This window comes from Patella vulgata, chromosome 6 (assembly GCF_932274485.2).
Source record: "Patella vulgata chromosome 6, xgPatVulg1.2, whole genome shotgun sequence".
Lineage (NCBI taxonomy): Eukaryota > Metazoa > Mollusca > Gastropoda > Patellidae > Patella > Patella vulgata.
Genome location: NC_065884.2, coordinates 32,225,473 through 32,249,338, shown reverse-complemented (window position 1 = coordinate 32,249,338; position 23,866 = coordinate 32,225,473). Strand labels below are relative to the sequence as shown.

General features: G+C 34.6%; 1 protein-coding gene across 2 annotated transcripts in view; it reads left to right on the top strand.

Moving 5' to 3' along the window:
- LOC130013266 (DNA polymerase delta catalytic subunit-like) overlaps positions 1–23,866 on the top strand; it is a 281,681-nt gene that overhangs the window by 88,530 nt on the left and 169,285 nt on the right. For both annotated transcript variants that reach the window (XM_056102083.1, XM_056102082.1), the window contains exons 9-10: positions 3,147–3,313; positions 7,233–7,478. In XM_056102083.1, coding sequence (XP_055958058.1) covers positions 3,147–3,313; positions 7,233–7,478 — 413 coding nt within the window. The remainder of the gene's footprint in view (positions 1–3,146; positions 3,314–7,232; positions 7,479–23,866) is intronic.

Here is a 23,866-nt window from a genome sequence, read left to right as displayed (position 1 = left end):
AGATCCATTTTCAACAGTAAAAAAACTACGTATATTTTTACAGTCTTGTTTGATTCGAATGTAGCGTAAAACAATGAGCAGAAGTAAACAATAACATCACGTGGGGCCACATTATGTACAGTGCCCTCTATAAATTACCTCCCCTTATCTCCAGCGAGGACGCCCATTGCTTGTGGACGCTTTAGAGGCTAAAGTTAATGTCCGATTGACTTTAAATTTATACACAGTATTTAAGGTCATGAGACGATCCAACCTATTGATTTTCAGCAATTTCTGATAATTACTGCCAGAGTTATGGCCCTTGATCACTTCAAAATATCTTGTGGACGCTATAGAGGCCAAAGTTATAAATCCAATTCACGTTAAATTTATACACAGTGTTTAAGGTCATGAGACGAAGAAGCTTATTGATTTTCAGTTATTTCCAATTATTACTGCCAGAGTTATGGCCCTTATCACTTCAAAATATCTTGTTGATGCTCTAGAGGCCAAAGTTAATATCTGATTGACTTTAAATTTATACACAGTGTTTAAGGTCATGCGATGAAGAAACCTATTGAATTTCAGCAATTTCTGATAATTACTGCCAGAATTATCACCCTTGATCATTTCAAAATATCTTGTGGATGCTCTAGATGCTAAGTTATCATCCGATTGACTTCAGATTGACAAACAAGTATATTGATATGTTGAATATTGATAACTTGAACAGCTAAATCCATGATATTAAATGTTTCGGATACTAAACGTTAGCATGGGGCAGAACTTTATAAAAACCAAACAAATTCTAATGATTTTCTGATAATTACTTAATGAGTTGTTACTCTTCATCAGATTTTAGTGTATTATAAATATTTCATTACCAAAAGAAAGTAAAAAATATGCGACAACTGTTGTTGACTGCCGGGACGATTTAGCTGCTGTGGGTGTATGTTTCGTTGCCTGGCAACCTATCTTTTGTTAATATTTTGTCAAGCCAGATTTTTGTGTGTTTTGTCTACAGGCTGCAATTCTGAATTGATCATCTTAAAAATAGCATACTTATTCCTTATACCGTAAGGATATTAGCAACTATCTATTTGGGTTAAATGGCCTGACTCCTGTGGTTGGTGCTACACTCCCACTTTTTTGTTAATTTTTTGACTGTAAATATTGCACAGGTTACAATTTTTATACACCCACATTTTCATGTGGACGTATATTGTCGTCGCCCTGTCCGTTCGTACATCTGTTTAAATATATCACCATTCCACCAGGGCTTCCACTTCAAAATTTTCACTACCGGTCATTTTTGATAACGCACGAAAACTTTTCAAAGTAAATTCATATTTCATGTTTTTTATTCATGGTATGGTATTGTGAATTCACGTGTCGATACCACTTTGTCACCATGGGGTACACACGAAAAAATACATTTGACTTAAAAATGAAATATTAGTAAGGCTTATGATAATTATTTATTAATTAATTAAATATTCCATTTTGGCTACTTAAATAACGAAATAGTTGAATTACCACGTGCTCCATAGTAAATACACTGACCTGGATAATTTTGAGTTGTAACACAATAACTTCGATATGAAGATAAATATATAATTATCCACGGCATATTTCTCACATTTATTGGTTTTAAAACCATCCCTAACGGAATTACGGGTCGCAGAATTGTGATGTAAATCCTAATAATGTATTACTAAATGACTAACGGATAACTAACTTCCCAGCTAACGACACTAGCGCCCCCTAGAATATCGTCGTGTGTGAGAGTAACCGTATATACACAACATATTTTCTACACGTGGAATTATCAATATCGCTGCACAATAGAACTGGAATACGTAATTTTCTTAGTTTTTCGGTAAGCAAGTTAACTATTCTCTAGATTTTATTTCTACAATTTCCACAAGGCCATAAAGCCGCTATGAAAATTTATAAATGCATTTTTCTCCCAACACGCACATGTACGTTGTTGAGGACTTCCGTAATTTCTATGCTGTTTTTATTTTATATGACAGTTGGTTGGATGCGAAGAGCAGTATTTTATATCAATTGCCTTTTTTTGAAGCTCATAATAACCTCGTTTACATCGTGCCTGACCGTAATAGCGGTAAACGGCTTTGATGTTGAAAATCCTTCTGACACGTGGACAATACGTGAATGATTAACAATGGACCGCTTCACACCGTTGATTAGATTCCCACTTATCAATTAACTTTTATTGTTCTCTACCAGACACTCATCATTAATTATCAACACACCACTCAGTATAATCTGTTGACGACTATTGTATTTATACAACTCTATAACACCAATCACAAGATTGGCTTCTATACGTGTGCATTCTAGTATAGTTGCATAGTGGAGGTCGATCGTAGCCATGTTTGAAAATTGGGTTTTGGAAAAAAAGACTCTCTTTCCGGCGTGCAAAATGACCGTTAGGTCAGATCTAGGAACGGTCATTTGCCATAGCCGCAGGTTTCGACCGGCATATACGGCCGACGTGGAACCCATGCATTCCACCGTAATAAAGGTTGAATTTGAATTTCGTGAAAATCGAAATGAAACTGCCCGACTACATGGCCGTTTTTTGTACGCAAATTGTGTAAAAGTATGTAATACCAAGGTTGTGGGTCCTCTAGAGGTCACAATTTTATATCCCAAAGTCCCTTTTGATATTTGCGCATTTCAGACCATAACTGTCTGGATTATGGCCCCTGATTGTACAAAAAATCGCTTTTGTTTTTATCTTGTTTTCTATCCATCTCTTGCAAAATGTGGGCATATCTTGCATGGCAACCGCTTGTTGTAGCTTGTTTTTGTACATTTCTTGCAAAATGTGGTCGTATCTTGGATGGCAATTGCTTGTTATCTGATCTTAAAAACCATTTAAATATATCATGGTTACACCGTAACATCCTGGATTATGGTCCCTGATTACGACAGCAATTTTTGGCCCACCATGTTAAAGCTATCGTGGTCGATTTCTAGGGCTTTCTACAGCAATTACCGCTGTGACTGTCATGAATTCTAAGCTCCGATCTTGCATGGCAACCGCTTGTTGTAAATTTTGTGCTTGAGGTAAGAATGCATGGATACAACTGCTTTAGCTTTTAAAATTCAAATGGCTTACAATATTTGTATCGTAGGAATATTTCCCGAAGCCGAGAAAGATCCTGTTATACAGATAGCTAATATGGTACAAAGACAAGGTGAAGCAGATCCATTTATACGTAATGTCTTTACTCTTAAATCGTGTGCTCCTGTTGTTGGTTCACAAGTTTTGTCTTACCAAAAGGAAAGTGAAGTTCTACAGGTAAGCACAGAGATAATTTCTATAAATTCTGAAGAGTGATGTCATTTCTTGGGCTTTTCAGGGTTTAGAAATTCAAGTCTTTAAAGGAGTACTCCATTATTCATGAAAATGTTTAATCAATCAAAAAGCTTGTACGAAAAATCGAGTTTTGAGGTCACAATTTTTATCCGATTTAAAAAAGAACCTGTGAAATATATCACTGTTATACAGTAGAATCTGCATTAAGCAGCCACCCAAGGGAATTTTCACGACTGGCCGCTTAACGGGAGTGGCCTGTTAATAAAATCTCGGTGCTTTTTGTGCTGACATAAATTAAATATTACGCTTGGATGCATTGGAAGCAAACATCAATACTTGCATCGGTAAATTTGACCGTCGCTGAATCTTTCTCTGAACGAAAATTCTTTACTCAAATCTCGGACGTAACTTCTGTAAACTTGTCATTTTGTACCAACCTTCGATACTACTGTCTACCATTGTGATGCTTTCGATAATATTTAACCAAATTTGTGAAGAAAATCGATGAATTAATTTTGTTTTATCAAAAAAGCACATGAACAAAAAACCATTGCTGATTTTATCACCTATTTACAGGGGGTGTAACTCCGTATGTAATATTATAGGAGGCGCTCAAACGTCTGTTTAACAACAAAGTGGCAATGGAAAAGAGATACTAGATGATCGTGACAAAACTCGGTACTTTTATTTTATTCAATCAGTATCAAATAATGTGTCGTTACGCGTGAAAACAAAGATCAGGTTAGTCGTTTAATAAAACAAAAGATTAATTAACAGATAATCCTGGGTTGATTGTTATGTTTACATTTCTTTTTACCTGATCAGTGGGGGTCCAGTTAATTAACTACTACTCACGGGATTAGCGGGGGTGTTACAAAGAACGACAAGATGGTATCATTCAACAATGGCCGTTGAATGGGCGATGTTTTGTTGAATTTATTAGTAAAATAGTGACCGCTGGCCGCGTTAGAGGAGTGGCCATTGAATAAAGAGATGAAACAATAGAATTTTTACAGGGGTGATTTATCGTGACCGCTTACAAGGAGATGTCGCTGAATAGGAGTGGCTGCTTATACAGATTCTACTGTACACTAATGATTGTTGAGTTCGAATTTCGTGAAAATCGGACAAAAACTGACGGACATAATGCCTGCCCCTTGTGCAAAAATAGTGTAAAAATATCGTATATCAAGGATGTGGACCCTATAGAGGTCACAATTTTTATCCGATTTTGTTGAAACTTAAAATGTAAATTTATAATACACAGATTTCAGTTCCTTTCGATATTCACGCATTTCGGACCATAACTTCCTGAATTATGGCCCCTGATTGTATGAAAAATCGCGTTATTAGCTTGTGGACCCGATAGAAGTCATAATTTTTATCCGATTTAAAAAAACGTATTATTATATCACCGTTGCACCCTAAGGACGGCTGAGTTTGAATTTCGTGAAAATCGCCCAAAATTTACATACAAAATGGACGCCGTTCGTACTCAAATAGCGTAAAAATATGGTATATCAAGGTTGTGGACCCTATAGAGGTCCCAATTTTAATCTGATTTTGTTGAAACTTGAAATGTAAGTTTATAACCCAAAGATCTCGGTTCCTTTCGATATTTGCGCATATTGGACCGTAACGTCCTGAATTATGGCCCCTGATTGTACGAAAAATCACGTTTTTAGCTTGTGGACCCTATAGAGGTCATAATTTTTATCCGATTTTTACACCCTAAGGACGACTGAGTTTGAATTTCGTGAAAATCGGCCCAAAATGGCCGCCGTTACTAAAATGTACGATATTATTAGTTTATTACTAAAAGGAATACGACATAGTTGTCAGTTTAATGATTATTCGCATCACTCGTCTAAAGATATGAAGGGTCATTTACAAGATTGAAAAAGAAAATGGCGGATCCCAACCCTGTGGTAGCAAGACATGGAAATCTCACACAAGGAAATAGGAAAAAGCAACTCGAAAATATACTTGCTACATAGATCAGAGTATAAATAGAGATAGCTGTCCCCAAGTTTTATTGTTGTGTCTGTAGGTGTAACCGTGATTGGGCAAGAAAGGGATGAAACTGAAATTTTCGTTTACGTGATAACAACGCTGATGTACGAATTAAAGGGGTATTGACAGTGAAATAGTGTATTGTGAGTAATAGAGTTTATTTTGGTCAGCCTTGTTGGTGTTGAGATGCAACAAGATGGTGTCACTTTACCTTGCCCTTAATATTTAATCCCTAGCCTTCTTTGCCTCTTGTCATATTACAGTCATTGCAGCCATTTCATATTTCAATCTCTTCATTTTAAAATGTACCATATCAATCAAAGCTGGAATAATAACGTATATTGCAGCGTTTGTGATGCTCTTGTTTATGTTTCTTGTTGAAATGTGATGAGACATTATTACTATTATTGGGTGTAGGGTCGGCTAGTTGCTACCTATTTTATTCCATGTCAGTTTACCGATATATAATGCTTGAAAACTAGCCGTTGTAATGACAGTTTTCGAAAGAAAGTGTGTCAAATAGTAAGGCATAAACAGATAAGCCTCGTAACTTTTTATACGCCCACATTTTCATGTGGACGTATATTGTTGTCAACCCTGTCCTTCCGGCGTCCGTCCTTCCAAAATTGGTTGTAGACACTCTATAGGTCATAATTTTTATCCGATTTTGATGAAACTTGAAATATAGCTTTAAGACCCAAAGATCTTGGTTCCTGATTTATGGCCCCTGGTTGTATGACACAGATAAAAGGTTTATAGAGGGACATCAATGAGGTGTGAAAAACAATTTATATTTCAAGTTATTTTAGTTAAAAGAAAAAGTATATATAGATATTATAAGGTATGGCATTGAGTCAACTGGTGTGATTTCGATTCCCTGGTTGTACGTGACAAGGAGTAGGATCGCCTGTCAAACCTCATGGGTTTTCTCTGGGTCCTCTGTTTTCCTCCCACAGCAAAAGACCCCAACATACGAGCGAATTATTGAAGTAAAAAATTGAACCATATGTTAGTCCCGTAATGACCTGGTGTGTGTTGAGTGGACGTTGCACAACATCTGTCTCTCTCTTGCAAAATGTGGGCGTATCTTGCATGGCCAGCGCTTGTTTAAAATTAAATTGAGTCATTTATTTTAAATTTATCCTAAATCACGAAAAGTTTGTATAATGGAGTACTCCTTGAAGGAAAATAACGAGTTAATAGTATTGATTTGTATACACCCACATTTTCATGTAGATGTATATTGTCCCCACCTCTGTCTGTCCACAATTTGTTTGTGAACACTGTATGAGTCACAATTTTTATCTGATTTTGACAAACATGAAATATAGGTTTATATGCCAAAGATTCCTTTCAATATTGGCATGTATCGGACCATAAGTTCATGGATTATAGGACATTTTTATACGAAAAATCATGTTTTTAGCTTGTGGACACTTTAGAGGTCACAATTTTTTCCCATGAAACTAAAATGTATATTTATAACCCAAAGATCTATCTTGATTCCTTTCTATTCATGTATATCGGGCTGTAACTTCCTGGATTATGGCCCCTGGTTGTATGAAAAATGACGGTGAAGTCCGAATTTCGTGTAAATCAGACCGAAACTCCCCTACAAAATGACTCTTACACTTATGCAAATAGTGTAAAAGTATGTAACATCAAGGTCCATTCTCATTTTTTTTTGTGGACACTGTACACTCGTATGTCACAATTTTTATCTGATTTCTCATGGCAATCTTTCATTTCTTTCTTAGATGGGATCTTTAATATATCCTGTCAGTGGTATACACAGGACCTCAGTTTATCCTCCCACCTAACCGAGAAGACATCAGGCCATCATGAGTCCTATCAGAACAATGGCATAATTGATTTGAATATTTTTCAGAATTGGGCAGCCTTTGTAAGAGAAATTGATCCAGATTTAATAACCGGATACAACATCCAAAACTTTGATTTTCCTTATTTGATAAATCGTGCAGCTCACTTGAAGGTGAAGGATTTTAATTTCCTGGGTCGTATCAAAGATATACAATCAGTTGTCAAGGAACAAACATTTCAGAGTAAACAAATGGGTAAAAGAGAGAATAAAGTAGTTAATATAGATGGTAGAGTACAGTTTGATCTCCTTCAGGTAATTACATAAACTTATCCAATGATGAAAATGCCTCATCCAAGTTGACCACTGAGCTGATATATTCGTTGTCGCAGGCTCAATTTCTACCATATACGACTGCATAAAATGATCTTATGTTCACCAATTTAGCACATTTCCAAGATGGCAGAACGTTTTCTAAATACATTATCATTTATTTACTTGTGGTTATTTACATGTTTCTGAATCCAATTCTGCTATGTAGGCTGTTAGCTTGTAGCAGGTTCCTGGAAGCCGGTACTGTCGTACCCATTTGGTATATTATTCAACAATGAAAATTCCTCATCCGAGTTTAACACTGAGCTGATATCGTTTTCCCTTGGAAAGAAAAGCCTATTCACTCGGTCTCCTTGCATAAGAGCAAAGAAAGTGTAACGGCAGCGTGGGGCTCACAACAATAAGCATGACAAGAACTTGGCATGCAGCCATCATGCTCCTGCCACTACCACACCAAGGGCCCACTACGCCCAGCATGCTCCAGTCAAGATCTCACTATGCACTCAGACCGGGATACGTTTTCACCAAACTCCCATGACGTGCCTACCATGCTTAAGCCGCTCTCTTGCCATGCTCATCCTGTCCTTATTCAGTATCGAAGCAGAGAACCAAACAACAAACAATCAAGAACAATTTTTAGTTTTCATGATGTTTCCTCTTTGGATGATATATACAAAATGGTCGTAACAGCACAGCAAGTATATGGCTAGGAACGTGGTTGAAAGTGGTGGGGAAATATACTTGCTAAGAAGCCTTCGTTGCATAGATTATGTTATCATCTGACTTCCAAGCTGAATGTGGAATGAGCATGTGGAATACTGTTGGATTGGAAACATAAAGTGTGTCACTACTTACACAATGAGGTGGCCGGTCATCTTTGATATCACTGTCGTCAGTTCTTTCCATGGTGATGGCAGTGATGTCACTGATGACCAGTCACGTCATCATTTAAGTGGTGATATAGTATATTCTTCCAACGCAACGGAATTCCTCTCAATGATTCCGTCCACACGCAGCTTGGGTGTCAGTCAATAATATAATCTTTGCAACGAAGGCCTCTTATAGCAAGTATTACCATTTCATTTGCAGTCCTTGTTTTTATTATACGCCCACATTTTCATGTGGACTTATATTGTCGCCGCCCCTGTCCGTCCGTCCACAATTGTTTGTTAACAGTCTACAGGTCACAATTTTTATCCGATTTCAATGAAACTTGAAATATAGGTTTATCATCCTAAGATCTCGGTTCCTTTCGATATTGGCATGTATCGGACGGTAACTTCATGGATTATGGCTTCTGATTGTACGGAAAATCACGTTTTTAGCTTGTGAACACTATAGAGGCCATAATTTTTTTCCGATTTGGTTCAAACTTGAAATGTATGCTTATAACCCAAAGATCTCGGTTCCTTTCAATATTCGCGCATATCGGAACGTAACTTCCTGAATTATGACCCCTGATTGTACGAAAAATCGTGTTTTTAGCTTGTGGACCCTATAGAGGTCATAATTTTTATCCGATTTAAAAAAACGTATTATTATATCACTGTTACACCCTAAGGATGATTGAGTTCAAATTTCGTGAAAATCGGCCCAAAACTGACAGACAAAATGGCCGCCCTTAGTTCTCAAATAGCGTATAAATATGGTATATCAAAGTCGTGGACCCTATAGAGGTAACAATTTTTATCCGATTTTGTTGAAACTTGAAATGTAAGTTTATAACCCAAAGATCTCGGTTCCTTTCGATATTGGCGCATATCGGAATGTAACTTCCTGAATTATGGCCCCTGATTGTACGAAAAATCGCGTTTTTAGCTTGTGGACCTATTAGCTTGTGGGCCCTATAGAGGTCATAATTTTGTAACGATTTAAAAAAAACGTATTATTATATCACCGTTACACCCTAAGGATGTCTAAGTTCGAATTTCGTTAAAATCGGCCCAAAACTGACAGACAAAATGGCTGCCCCTCGTTCTTAAATAGCGTATAAATATGGTATATCAAGGTTGTGGACCCTATAGAGGTCACAATTTTTATCCGATTTTGTTGAAACTTGAAATGTAAGTTTATAACCCAAAGATCTCGGTCCCTTTCGATATTTGCGCATATCGTATTGTAATTTTCTGAGTTATGGCCCTTGATTGTAGGAAAAATCACTTCCTTTTTAGCTTGTTCTCTATCCATCTCTCAAAAATGTGGGCGTATCCTGCCTGGCAGCCTCTGGTTTATAGCTTTATATTTAAATTAATATCATAGATTCCTGTTCTACTTTTTAATTGTCCCTCTGTCTGTCACACTTTTTGGAACACAATAACTACGCGCAAGCGAATGATTGAAATAAAATTGAACCATGTGTTAGTCCTGAAATGACCTAGTTTGTGTCGAGTGGACATTAAACCCCATTTCTCTCTCTCTTCGTACACAAATAGTGCAAAAATATGGCACCCTCTAGAGGCCACAATTTGGCGCTGACCTTACACAAAACAATACAAAAAAAGTCATCAGTAAATGGGTGCGACACTGAGAGTGAATGTTATGAGTGTGATGGCGATGAGAGCATTCTAGACACACTATCTGTTGTACCAGATGAGGACAGTGATGTAGATACACTATCTATTGTACAATTTCCTCCTAATAGCCCTTTGTCAAATAATGATGATATGTCTAAATAGACATTTTATATAAAAATAAAAACCTTAAAATGCTGTGTTTGTGGTTTATTTATTTTCATAATGATATTGCCTTAGTGACAATAGTAAATTAAAAGTTTTGCCTTAGTATGCATAAAAACTGCCTTAGTGAAGAAGACGTTACTGTGGCATTTTTTTTTTTTCAAAAAATGCCTTAGTTCCAATTCCACGAATTTTGAACCCTGATGGTGTAAAAATATAAAATGACATATTGCTCAAAACCGATATCACCTCAGTGGAACAGGGTTCCCGCGGTCCTTGAAAATCCTTGAATATCCTTAAATTTAAAATTTCATTTTCAAGGTCTTGAATATCCTTGAATTTCGCGGAAATAGGAAAATATCCTTGAATTTCAGTTGAGATCCTTAATTTTGTTTCAAATTGGTAATAATAGTAAGTTGATATGAAAATCCCATTTAGATTAGAAGTTATGCTAATTATACTAAACAATAACTCTGACGTATACCTGTCAATCAACTGATCTAAATAAACAGCTGTGTTTTGTCACGTACAGTTCCTCCCAAATTTTTGGGACCGAAATCGCCGCAACGCGGTGAAAAAAACTCTCCGAATTCTCTTAGATTTCACAGTGAAATTTCGCTTGATTCCGCGGTGATTTTTCTCTAAGATTAGCTAGGAATTCACCGTGTTTCTCTAGGAATTCACCGTGTTTCTCTAGGAATTCACTGTGTTTCGATAAGAATACATCTTGTTTTGCCGTGCTTCCCGCGAGGAATTCGAGAGCCTACCTTAAGCTAGGGTCGAACTAATATTGTCTATAATAAATTAAAGGAGTTGTAATATAGTAATGCTCCCGGGAAACGTGTACATGTATAATGTACATGCAGGGTTGAATAACAAATGAGTTAGGTAATCTCGGGAAGACATTTACCGGCATTCTGTATCGGTTAGGATTTTTTTCCCCAACGCACTTTATACATACATAACGCCGGCCAAAATGTATGCAAACTATGAACAACTTACAATTTTTTAAACATATCAATTCATCTTCATTTATAACTTAGATGTAATCCGTCAATTTGGGGCTGCTATCAAATCCAAACTTTAAATTATATACGATGAGCTTTTACACATTACTTCATTACTCGCAGCTTCGGTTAATCTAAATCAATCATCCATACAGCACGTACAGTAAATCACTCCGCGGGTCGCTTAACGGTATGTTACGTGGTCAGAAACGCGCCGAAAGATTGGGACTACATGTATATTCTTAGCTGTTTTACTCGGCGAATAATATCCGCTGTGACAATATACATCTACTTTATGTCACCCAATTCATTTCGGTTGGGAGCAGATATTGAATAAAGCCATTTCACACACACATACGTGTACATTACATGCGCCTCATATATTTATACAATATCCACGAGTGTGTTAATTCTCGTCTTCACCCCGTTATAATTTACTTATTTTGAGTACACTTTCTGAATGATTCCATTCTTTTGTACGTCCAACTTGTCGATTTCCTACTGCATATACATGTACCCTGCAGTCCATGCGAAATGATATTTTTTTTACTGGACATTTGGGCAGGTATTATTCCACCTATTGTTGGACCGAATGAGATTTTACTGGTCCAAAAAAGTTCTTACCAAAAATATGCATAAAATAAGTAATAATTGCCTAAAACTCGAAAAACAACAAACAGTATTTTCATTCTATTGTTACTTAATATTATCTATGATACACGTAAATCATTATTATTTTCTATCAACAATAGCTTGGACTTATAATTAAATTTTTATCACGCCAATATTTACAATCGTTTTACTGTTCTATAAATAGACCGCGTAAAGAAAATATAATCCCTTAGATGACAATCGAGTCTACCAGAAGCCAATGTTATTAAAACAATAAAAGGACTTTCGTTTTAGTCTGGATTAACCTAGCCTACTACTTACTAGACTAGCTCGATATACGGTACTACGTACTCGAGATAAGATTTTGTTTACATTTTAAACAATAGTGAAATTAACACAATAAATTAAACGAGAATTCAACAGTCCGTGCACGAAGTGCCGTCAGTCAGTGCCAATACGGCGATGATTTAATATTTGTAAGTTGAGTGTCCGTTAACCCGTCCACAAGCAAACCCGTCCACGGTTAAGGTAATACCGGTACTTGACTTGTATATTTTTAATTGATTAGAATAGATCACTTTTACTCATTGGTTGTTTATATTGTTTTATTTACCTAATAATCAACTAGCTTGGCTCGCCATCCCGACAGCGATTAGTTCGAGTTCAAATTCTTTATTCCTTTAAGCCAAAGACTCATCAGGTATAACATATAGTACAAACAAATAAATAAATACAATATGTACAAAAACAATATAGTTATGATTTTAGACAAAATGGTAAGTTCACCAATGTTTTTGTAATAAAGTAGACCCGTATTGTTTGTTAATTGACTTTATCCCATGATTTAAAAAATTGGTGATGGTTAATATTGGCTCAAAAATAATTCCTTAAATTGCGCCGGAGCCCCTTTTAGATTAATTGAATTCGCATAAAAACAACAAAGAGTGGCTACGTGCGATTTTATTCTTTGATACACGGGACATTTCTGTTATTCAAACAAATCTGCACGAGAATGACAACATACAAGTTGACAGTTACCATTGGTTTGGGGTTCATGAAGAATAGGCTTTTCTATCGAGCCTACAGTTATTCTTTTCTGAAATAAAATGAGTGCCTTGGATTTTTGTGTGATTTGATAGCGGTTATACTTTACTAATATTCTCTGACATCGGAGACTTGTGTCGCGTTCATTTCATTTTTGCGGTAAGTACGAGCTTCTTATGTCTGATTTGAAAGCGCTTTCGACTCCCGTTGCAAGTTCTATTTGTCACTTTTGTGACTTTTGCAGTATACCCCCTCCCACCCATATTATTTTAATACGTCATAATACATTATTATCATATACCGGTGACAGTCAAGATTTGCTAAATACTTTTCGCCAAGTAACACAGCGTAAGAATATATAGTCCCTGTGTCGAACCCAACATCTCATGTTTTCGCACGTTTCTGACCACGTGACGTACGGTTAACCGCATTAGGGAGTGATTTACATGTATGGCACTGTGAATTATGAATGGTTGATTTAGATTAACTGAAGCTGCGAGTAATGAAGTTATGTGTAAAATCTCATCGAATATAATTTAAAGTTTGGATTTGATAGCAGCCAATAAGATGAAATGATACGTTTAAAAAATTGTAAGTTATTCATTGTTTGCATACACGTACATTGTGGCACCACTTTATACATGTACAGTGTGTTAGAAATACGACCGTAGCTGCCTATTCAACTTAAATAAATTACATTTTTCGTCAACATGCTTACATCGGGATGATATCGGCACTCAAGCAATTCACCGCGAAACACCATAATTCACCGCGAAACACCCTATTTCGCGGTGATTTGGCTAGCTGCCGTTTCGCTAGCGATTCTCCAAGATTCCACCGTGAAATAGAGTGTTTTTCCGTGGTGTTCGGCGATTATAGTCCCAAACTCCAGCACTGTAGTGTAATAACAAGATAAGCCAATGACATTTACTCTCACGTGACCCCATTGTCCAATTAACATACTAGAAGCCACTACACTGACTAATCAAAATCGTTATTAGTAATTACATTAAACTATGCAATATCGAAGGCAAGCCTGCATGACATTGAAAATAAAACATGTCTTGCAAATTTCAAACTTTGGCTTGATAGCTGTGGCTTGATAGCTATAACTGGCTAAGTCGCGATGAAACAAACATTCATCAAGCGAAATGCTGCATATGCAAGAAGAGTTTCAGTATCAAGAAAATGGGTATATCCGCTGTCTGTTCACACGAGAGGCAAAAAGACCGAAATTACGGAAATAGACGAACAAATAGGTAAACTTGAAACACTATTAAAACAATAATAATCGGCAAATTAACGTCAATAAACTGTACTACTTTTTATTCATACTTTAGTTTAATCAGTTAACTGTGGTCCGAGTCGAAAAGGGAAATAACTCTGTTTTAAAAATGGCGGGAGTTTTTCCGGTGTGCTGAAAGTCGATCTGTAATAATAAAAAAACAGTTTATGTCTTCAATTCCTTTTAAATATGAGATTACAACGATAGTTGGTAATGTTTTGGTTATTTTTAAGATGAAAAATTGTAACTTTAGGCTAAAAAATGTCCTTGAAAATCCTTGAATTTGACATGTTTTTATCCTTGAATATCCTTGAAGAAATGTTTGACGAAGCTGCGGGAACCCTATGGAAGCAGACGTTAAATAAAGCTATTTCATGCAAAACAGTTAAAAATAAGCTTATAGGATTATAAACACCAAAAACTGCCATTTTAGCCTCCATTTTGAACAAACGAAATGGTGGATATTGTTGTATCGAATCTTAAGGGGACCCACTCATCGAAAAGTCAATTTCTATATTTATGTCTGAATTTTTGCAATTTTGTGCTATTATTATCCCCTCTGGGTAGTTGATCAGGAATGCAAAAATTTTGTCACCCAATTTTCGCCTGTTGCCATGGTAACAGGCCACACCCACTTTTTGTGGCACCTTTTTTGTGGAAGCTTTTTCTCAAAGCCTAATTCATATATTTTGCAAATTCCAACTGTGCAATGAAACAATTATATCCTGCTGGGACGATTCTGTAATATAATTTGTGCCCCTTGAAATTCAAATGATCGAAAATCTGTAGGAAATCAAATTTTCGAACTTCACCGACATATAGTAATTTTCAAATAAGAATGCTAAAACTCTTTCATTGCATACAACACATATCAGTGATTACATATTCAAATTTCAGGATAATCCGTGTCCACAAAATTGTATTATAGCATAAAGTCAAATTTTGGAAATCGACAGCCGAAAATGCACTTCAATAATGTATCATGAATTAACAGAATTGACATTGTCTTTGTTGTTTTTTGTTGAAGTTAGGTTATTGCAGATGTAAATATGAGACATAATGCCTATATTTCATAAAAGTAAGGGTGGTACAAATTTTGGATGCTGTGCAAGTTTGAGTACTCCTAAGGGTTTGTGTTGGAGGAAGGGGAGAGGTCCGAGTCTTAGAGTTGCTGAAATCACATAATATTGTTTCTTTCTAATAAATAATAATTCAGATTAAAAGAAATCAACAGATTACTTTCATTCATACCACAGGCTGGTGTGTTGTATGTTTCACAGGGTGGGGCGGGGATGAGATGGGATTGGATGTGAGGTGGGTGGGGTGGGGCGGGGCAGAGCAGAGATAGTTTATAGTATATACATCGAAGTGCAATAGATAAATGAATTTGCAATATATACATAGGCCTATTTAAATAAACTTGTAATATATAAATACTTTATATTATTATATACACCTACTTCCATTATATACATTAACTTGCAAAATATATATGATCTATTGTAGTTATTTTCTTTTCTTTTTTTATTTTGGTTTGTTTTTAATACGCCCACATTGAAATGTGGACGTATATTACTGTCGCCCCCGTCCGTCCCTCTGTCGGTCCGTCCATCGTCCACAATTTCTTGTGAACGCTTTAACGCTAAAAGTTATCTTCCAATTGTTTTAAAATTGATATATGTTGTTTACATTAGTGAGATGAAGAAGCCTATTTAATTTCAATAATTTCCGTTTATTACGTCCTTGTTTCACCTTATTGAACCTTGTGATTGCTACAACGCCAAAAGTTATTTGATCGTTGTGAAATTTATATGCATTATTTAGATTAGTGAAAAGTAGAAGCCTATTGAATTTCAACAATTTCTGTTTATTATGTCTAGAGTTATTGCCCTTGTTTCACTTTATTGATCCTTGTGAACACTGTAACGCAAAAAGTTATCACCTGATCTTTGTGAAATTTATATGCATGATTTAAAGTAGCTAAGTCTGTAACTCAATATCATCCAAAACTTCAACATTGAAAACACAAATTATTTGTCAATTTAAATCAACATTGATGCTGTGATCTTACCGGAAAAAGATGGGCTTCTGATATCCAATGTTTAAGACAAAATAAACATTTTATCATTGGTAATTGAATCGTGTACCATAATGCGTTTCAGCCCCAGTTCTAGAAAGACACTTGAGGAACGATGCTAGACATATTACACCAAACCAAACGGCGTATGTAGACTGGAATAACCAGGCGCTAGAAATTAGCATTCGATTGAGACTGCTGGCTTATTTCGCGGAACATAACTGATTTGAAATTAGAGTAAAAACGGAAACCATTGAATGTATATCAAGTTATATACATTCATATTACAGTATTATGAGTTGCGACCCACTTGTGTCAATTTCTAGGTCCCAAATATTAGCGATTTAGCTCCTTTAAATTAGTGAACCGAAAAAGCCTATTGAATTTCAGCAATTTACAATAATTACTTCTAGAGTTATTGCCTTTGTTTCACTTTGTTAAACCTTGTTAATGCTCGATTGATGATAGTTATCATCCGATATGTATGAAATTTATATGAATCATTAAAATTTGTGAAACAGGTCTATAGAATTTCAGCAATTTATGTCAATAATTTCTAGAGTTATGGTGATTGTGTATGTTTGAATGACAAAAGTGATCATGTGATCTGTATGAAATTTATATGCATTATTTAAATTAATAAAATGAAAAAACGAGCAATTTCTGTAGATTACTTCCAGAGTTGAGACCCTTGTTTCAGTTTGTAGAACCTTGTAAACCCTCAAACGACAAAATTTATAATCTGATCTGTATGGAACTATCTTGTAAAGGCCCTCAATTACGTACAAAGGAATAAATGTGCGACAACCCTTGACGACCGCTCGGACAATTAAGCTGCTGTGGGCGTATGTTTTGTTGCCTGGCAACCTATCTTCTTTGTTTTGGGGCCGAAACCCCAACTAAATTACTTTTGCAAAGTGACCTTTCCGCCATAGTTGTTTGGATCATGTGACCTCTCACGTCACATTATTAACTAATTAAACATGCATTATGCAAGAGCAAAATCTGCTTATTACAAGTCTTTCTTTAGGCCTGAAATGTTATCTAAATTATCAATTAGACATTAATTAACTTATCCAGACCATAATAAACTCTTGATGTCAAGTCTAGCCTTCGATGTTGGCTGGATTAGATTCCTATATGCCGCTAACGGCCGTTGATAATTAAATCAAAAAAAGTGGATAATCGAGACTTGCTGTTTATATTAATGATTTTAGTAATGATGACCGAGACTATGCCAAAATTTCACGAGCTTCTTTCTCGGCTCATTGTGGATCAATTTGACTGAAATTTTCAGCAAATTACCTTTACACTATCTAGTTTTTAACTATTATAGCGAGAACTGCCATCTCGTTATCTTATCTCCCATAATGTATCTTTAACATAAGTTCAGCCAATGAAAATAGGTCCGACGTCATAAGGTCAAAGGTTACTACCAAATAAGGACAATTGGGTCGGAAAATACCCTCTAGATCGCGCGCTACTGTATTTTACAGTATAGCGATACATCGACGTAATTAGTATGACTGTACAGGACTGGAATTCCCCTTTCTATTGATACCAAGCATGCTGGGATTAAAGATGGCGGCGTAAGACGGGTTGGTGTGAAAGAGCTCTGAGATCTCAACTAAAATACGACAATAAATGATAAAGTCTACATCGGAAAACTATATCAAAAGTTCAGTTTGGAGTCATAGAAGCCATCAAAGAACACATATATGAGGTTTACTTGGTAAATTCATAGAAATCAAAGAAACATTATAATAAACAATAGTACAGTATACATCAGGGTGAGCATTTGTTTACATAGTCATTAGTGAACCGTGTTAACAACATAAACACTGTGTTTTGTTCAACTGCTTTTATTAAGACAGTAGATCAACATGTCATCTAAAGCAAGTGATAAAATAGAAAACCCGAAAGGCCCGCTAACAAGAAGTTCCACATCTCAGTCAAAAGCAGAATTTGATAGAAATGATGGTGCGATAGATATAGCCTGTGTCCTCGAAGCTTTAGAACAATTAAAGAAAGAAGTAAAGAATATGATAAGTAAAGATGATATGGAGAAATTAATGAATGATATCAGTGAGTGTGTAGTAGTCAGAATCAGAAAAGAAGTTAATAAGGATATTAAGATATTAAACGAAAAGGTAGTGACACTACAAGAAAATTATGAGGCGGTTTTTGTTCAAAATGAGAATTTGAAAAGAGAAAATGAAAATCTGAAGACAGAAATAAAGGACGCCCATTCAAACACTGAGGTGAGCTATCAAAAGGCAAATGAAGCCATCAAAATGGCTAACTATAATGAACAATACTCTCGTAAGATGAATATTAGAGTACTGGGTCTCACATCAAACGTATCTCTAAACTTGGAAGATAATTTCATTGACACCGTACGGAAGATATCTAGTATAGATGTAACTAAGAGTGACATAATAGCCATTCATGAACTACCATCAAAATATGTTGACAGACCAAAACCGGTTATTGTAAAGATGAAAAATACAGAGTGCAAGTCTAAAATAATGAAAAACCGAAAATTATTTAAAGAACACAATTTTAAATTAGCTGATGATATCACAAAAAAGAACCATAGTCTAATCAACAGGGCTTACGCTAAACCAATGGTGGACAAATGTTGGTATTTCAATGGCAGTGTATATGCAAAGGCAGCAGGTAGAAAACGGGTGAGAATAGACTTATTTGACGACCTAGAAACATTAGTGCTATCGGCAAAAGAAGAATCCCATAGATTAGATGACTCGACATATTATACCCTAGAAATTAAATTCAGTACTTTGTAATGTTTTGCACACTATTGCTCTGTATAATTTTATTATCTAAACAATATCAGTATCAAGAGTAAGCTTACGTTAAAATGTCCCCATTCGAAATATATAAACTGTAGCCACAAATGAATTCGCGTTTAACATTAAAACTCAGTAAAAACCCTATATACAACTGTTCCCTATGCATAATTAGTTCTCCTAAAAATATGGCTTGTGGTCCGCTGTAAGAACAGTAGTGTGTTAAACCCCCGTTCACTTCATTTAAGCGACCCTGAATCGCAGTACATGTATATCGAAAAGCCAATCTGCCCTGAATTAATTTTCTTATATATCACGTAATTGTTGTACATATAAGATATAATATAGTTTATGATGGTGAACTTCTGTGAGTTATTTGCATAAATAAAAGTTAAGTTACAGCCAATATCATTAACAACGAAGAACTACTTTATTTTATGTAATTGGTATAAATTAATATTTGTTATAAGGAATGTTACTTAAAAGGAAGAAATAGTCCAACATCAAGTCAGTCACTTTAAATCACGAATTAATGTTTAACATGGTATGTCACTTTAGATGTTGAACCCTTCTAAGTGATACTGATTATCACATGAATTTGTATATGAATTTACTAATATTGCATTATAAGGAATGTCTTTTTAGGGTGTCTAAACCCCCCCAAAAAGCTATCAAATTATTTCTTATATATCACGTAATTGTTGTACATATAAGTTATAATATAGTTTATGATGGCGAACTTCTGTGAGTTAATTGCATAAATGAAAGTTAAGTTACAACCAATATCACTTAACAACGAAGAACTACTTTATTTTATCTAATTGGTATAAATTAATATTTGTTATAAGGAATATTACTTAAAAGGAAGAAATAGTCCAACATCAAGTCAGTCACTTTAAATCACGAATTAATGTTTAACATGGAATGTCACTTTAGATGTTGAACCCTTTTAAGTGATATTGATTACCACATGAATTTGTCTATGAATTTACTAATATTGTATTATAAGGAATGTCTTTTTAAGGTGTCTAAAACCCCCCAAAAAGCTATCAAATTATTTTAGTTAGCCTATGCGAGCATATCCTTTACAGTCTGTTTCATACAGCAATTATTTGGCTAGTTAAATCAGTCATAATACAGGACATAGACCTTCTCTCTTTCGGCTCAAAAGAGAAACTCTTCAAAGTTTTATAAATGGCAAATTTTAGAATGTAACCGTATTTGAAAAATCAATAAGACACTATACGAGTCAAAAACCCAAATGAATGTGAGAAGGTATTCGACTAAAATTGGCCATTGATTACGTCACGTGAACAGACATTATGTGGGTCAATCAACTGACAACCAATCGTGTTGTTATAGGCAGGCTTATTTAACTTTTGACGACTGTCAATTAAGCAATCACTAAGCAATCACTGCCTAAGTAAAAACCGAATCAATATCGCCAAAAATGAACTACTTTGTCTACTTTTAATTATACATAAGGGAATTGTGAGACTCAGAGCTCAACACGCTGTTTCCATTCAGTATTACACAGCTATCTATGAACACTAATTCCACATTTAAACGCATAGTACCAAATGACTTTGTTAGTTTAAACCAATATTTATATATATACAGTGATGTCACCGTTTTTAAAAATGTTTTTTATATCGTTAGAACAATCGTAAGCTTTACTTTATTTAGATTATGCTCATTATACGAATTATGCTTAAACATGAACAGAATTAATACAAATGCAACTATAATATACTGTATCTACATATATCAATGGAAGACTTAAAAATTATATCTTTAAATACTAGAGGTATGCGTAATAAAATCAAACGTAATAAAATATTTGTATGGTTAAAGGAACAAAAAGCAAAAGTTATATTTCTGCAAGAAACACATAGCACAAACTCAGATGAAATCACCTGGCAACTAGAATGGGGAGATCACATAATATTTGCACACGGAAAGAGTAATTCAGTTGGAACTGCCATTTTATTTAATACATCGAGTAATCTAGATATTAAGTCATATACAGCTGTTGAAAATGGATACTTTATTATTTTGATTTTAAACTGCTTACAGACTAATTTTTTATTCGTTAATACGTATAGCCCCACGATAGATATTCAGCAAAAGGCCCATTTTCTTAAACTGCAAGATCAGATGCTCAAATCTTTTGAAGTTTACGACGACTTGTCAGTTATCATAGGCGGGGATTTTAACAATGTGATGAACAAAGACTTGGACAGAACGGGTGGAAATTATAAAATAAAAAACAACAGCAAGGTAGCTATTATAAACATAATAAAATATTTTAATCTTATCGACATATTTAGAGTTAGAAATCCAAAGTTACGTAGATATACGTGGAAACAGCTTAAGCCTTTAATACAAAGCAGGATAGATTTTTGGTTAATCTCGGCCACTACTCAAGATTTTGTAAAAGAGTGCACCATTATACCAAACACATTCAGTGATCATCAAGCAATTGCTATTAAAATATGTACTATTGATTCAAAAAGAGGGCCTGGACTATGGATATTTAATAACAACCTGATATTAGATAAAAATTATTACAAATTATTAAAGAACGCCATCAGTATATGGAAGGATGAATATCATGATAAGGAAGATAGAGGGGGACTTTGGGATTACGTTAAATTTAAAATTAAAAATGAAACCATTAAATACTGTAAAAAGAAACAAAAAATTAAAAGTATGTTAAAAGAAAAACTAATACAAGAAATGCAGGGTCTAGAAAATAAAATTTCATCCTTAAACACTCATGATGTCGAAACATACGAAAAATATTACTTCGTTAAACACAAGCTTGATCAAATTTTTGATATAGAAATCTGTGGGGCTATCTTAAGATCTAAAGTGGAGTGGCACGAAAAGGGGGAAAAGAATACAAAATTATTGCTAAGTTTAGAGAAACAAAATAAAATATCAACATCATTAAACAGAATTGAAAAAGATAATAGTGAAATTACTTGCCCAAAGGAAATATCAAGGGAAATTTATAACTATTACTCGAATCTTTATTCAGAGACTACCCATAGGATACAATATTCCTCAGGAAACAGTACTTCCCAAAATTAAATGAAAATCAAAGTCAGATGCTGGAACATAAAATTGACAACCGTGAATGTTTGGAAGCATTAAAACTATTTAAAAATAATAAAACCCCAGGCAATGATGGACTGAATATAGAATTTTACCGTGAATACTGGCCTCTTATTAATACATTAGTACTAAACTCATTTAACTATAGTTTTGAACACAGGCAATTATCAAAGTCACAAAGACAATCTATTATTAAACTAATACCAAAACCTGGCAAAGATAAATCACTTCTATCTAACTGGCGGCCCATCACACTTATAAATGTAGACGTAAAATTAGCAAGTAAGATTTTATCATTAAGATTAAAACCCTTTCTTCAATATTTAATACATCCAAATCAAACAGCTTTTATTTCTGGACGGCATATACAGGAAAATACTCGTATCATTGATGATTGTTTTTACCTCGCAAAAATTAAGAAAATAACTGGTTTTCTTTTAGCCATTGATTTTAAAAAAGCTTTTGATAGCGTTAGCCATAAATATCTGTTTTCTGTTTTGGACGCTTTTGGATTTAAACACAATTACTTAAGATGGATACAAACATTATATAATGACATTAACTGTGCAGTAATGAATAATGGATACACTACTCCTTATTTTAAAGTGGCCAGGGGAGTACTTCAAGGTGATCCTAGCAGCACAAATCTTTTTAACCTCGTTATCGAAACATTATGTATGTATATTAGAAACGATATAAACATAGGGGGAATTACCTTTGGGAATCAATCGTTAAAACTAATAGCTTTTGCAGATGATATGACAGTTTTATTGAAAGATTTTAAATCAGCTGGGCACCTTTTTGAGGTTTTAAACAAATTTAGTAAGGTTTCTGGGTTAGAATTAAACGCTACTAAAACTGAAGCGATCGATCTAAACAGTGGCAACGCACAACTACCTGATAATATTAAAGGTTTAGGCTTTATTTACCGTGAGAACTATATAAAATTATTAGGCATTACCTATTCACTAGACGAAAAAACTTTGGAAAAAATGAATTTTGAAAATTGTATAGACCAAATTGAAGATACTTTGAATACCTGGAAAAGACGAAACTTAAGTTTAATAGGGAAAATCCATATAATAAAAACATTCTGCTTATCTAAAATATTATACCCTGCATCAGTTAAAACTATACCTGAAAATGTAATTAAAGGCATTAATAAATTATTTTATAACTACATATGGAACGGGCCTGATAAACTAAAGAGAACAGTTATAAATCAAGATATAAATAAAGGGGGGCTAAATATGATTGACTTAAAAGAAATGATGATATGCCGTAGCGTATTCTGGATAAAAAAGATACTATCACACGATGTTCAATCATGGAAAATTCCGTACGCTTATATGTTAAACGAGTATGACGGACAAATATTACCGGCATGTAATTATGCAACATCTTTTTTAAAATTATCTCCCTTCTATCAAGAACTTTTCAATAATTGGTTCCATATCTATACCTCAAAAATCGATATGTTAATAAGCCCTCAAAATCAAATCATCTGGAACAATAAGCATATAAAGATTAACAAAAAACCTTTAATAGATAAAGAATTGATGAATGATAATATTTTATTTTTGGTTGACTGTAGAGAAGACTTTTTAATCAATAGGATAATGAATAGTAATAAAATATTAAGAATGAAAAGCGTTTGCTTAGCAGTTAAAGAGTTTTTGGATACAATCGACTACGAACCTACGCCTATAGTAAGAAAACAAAGCGTGTTTGACATTATTA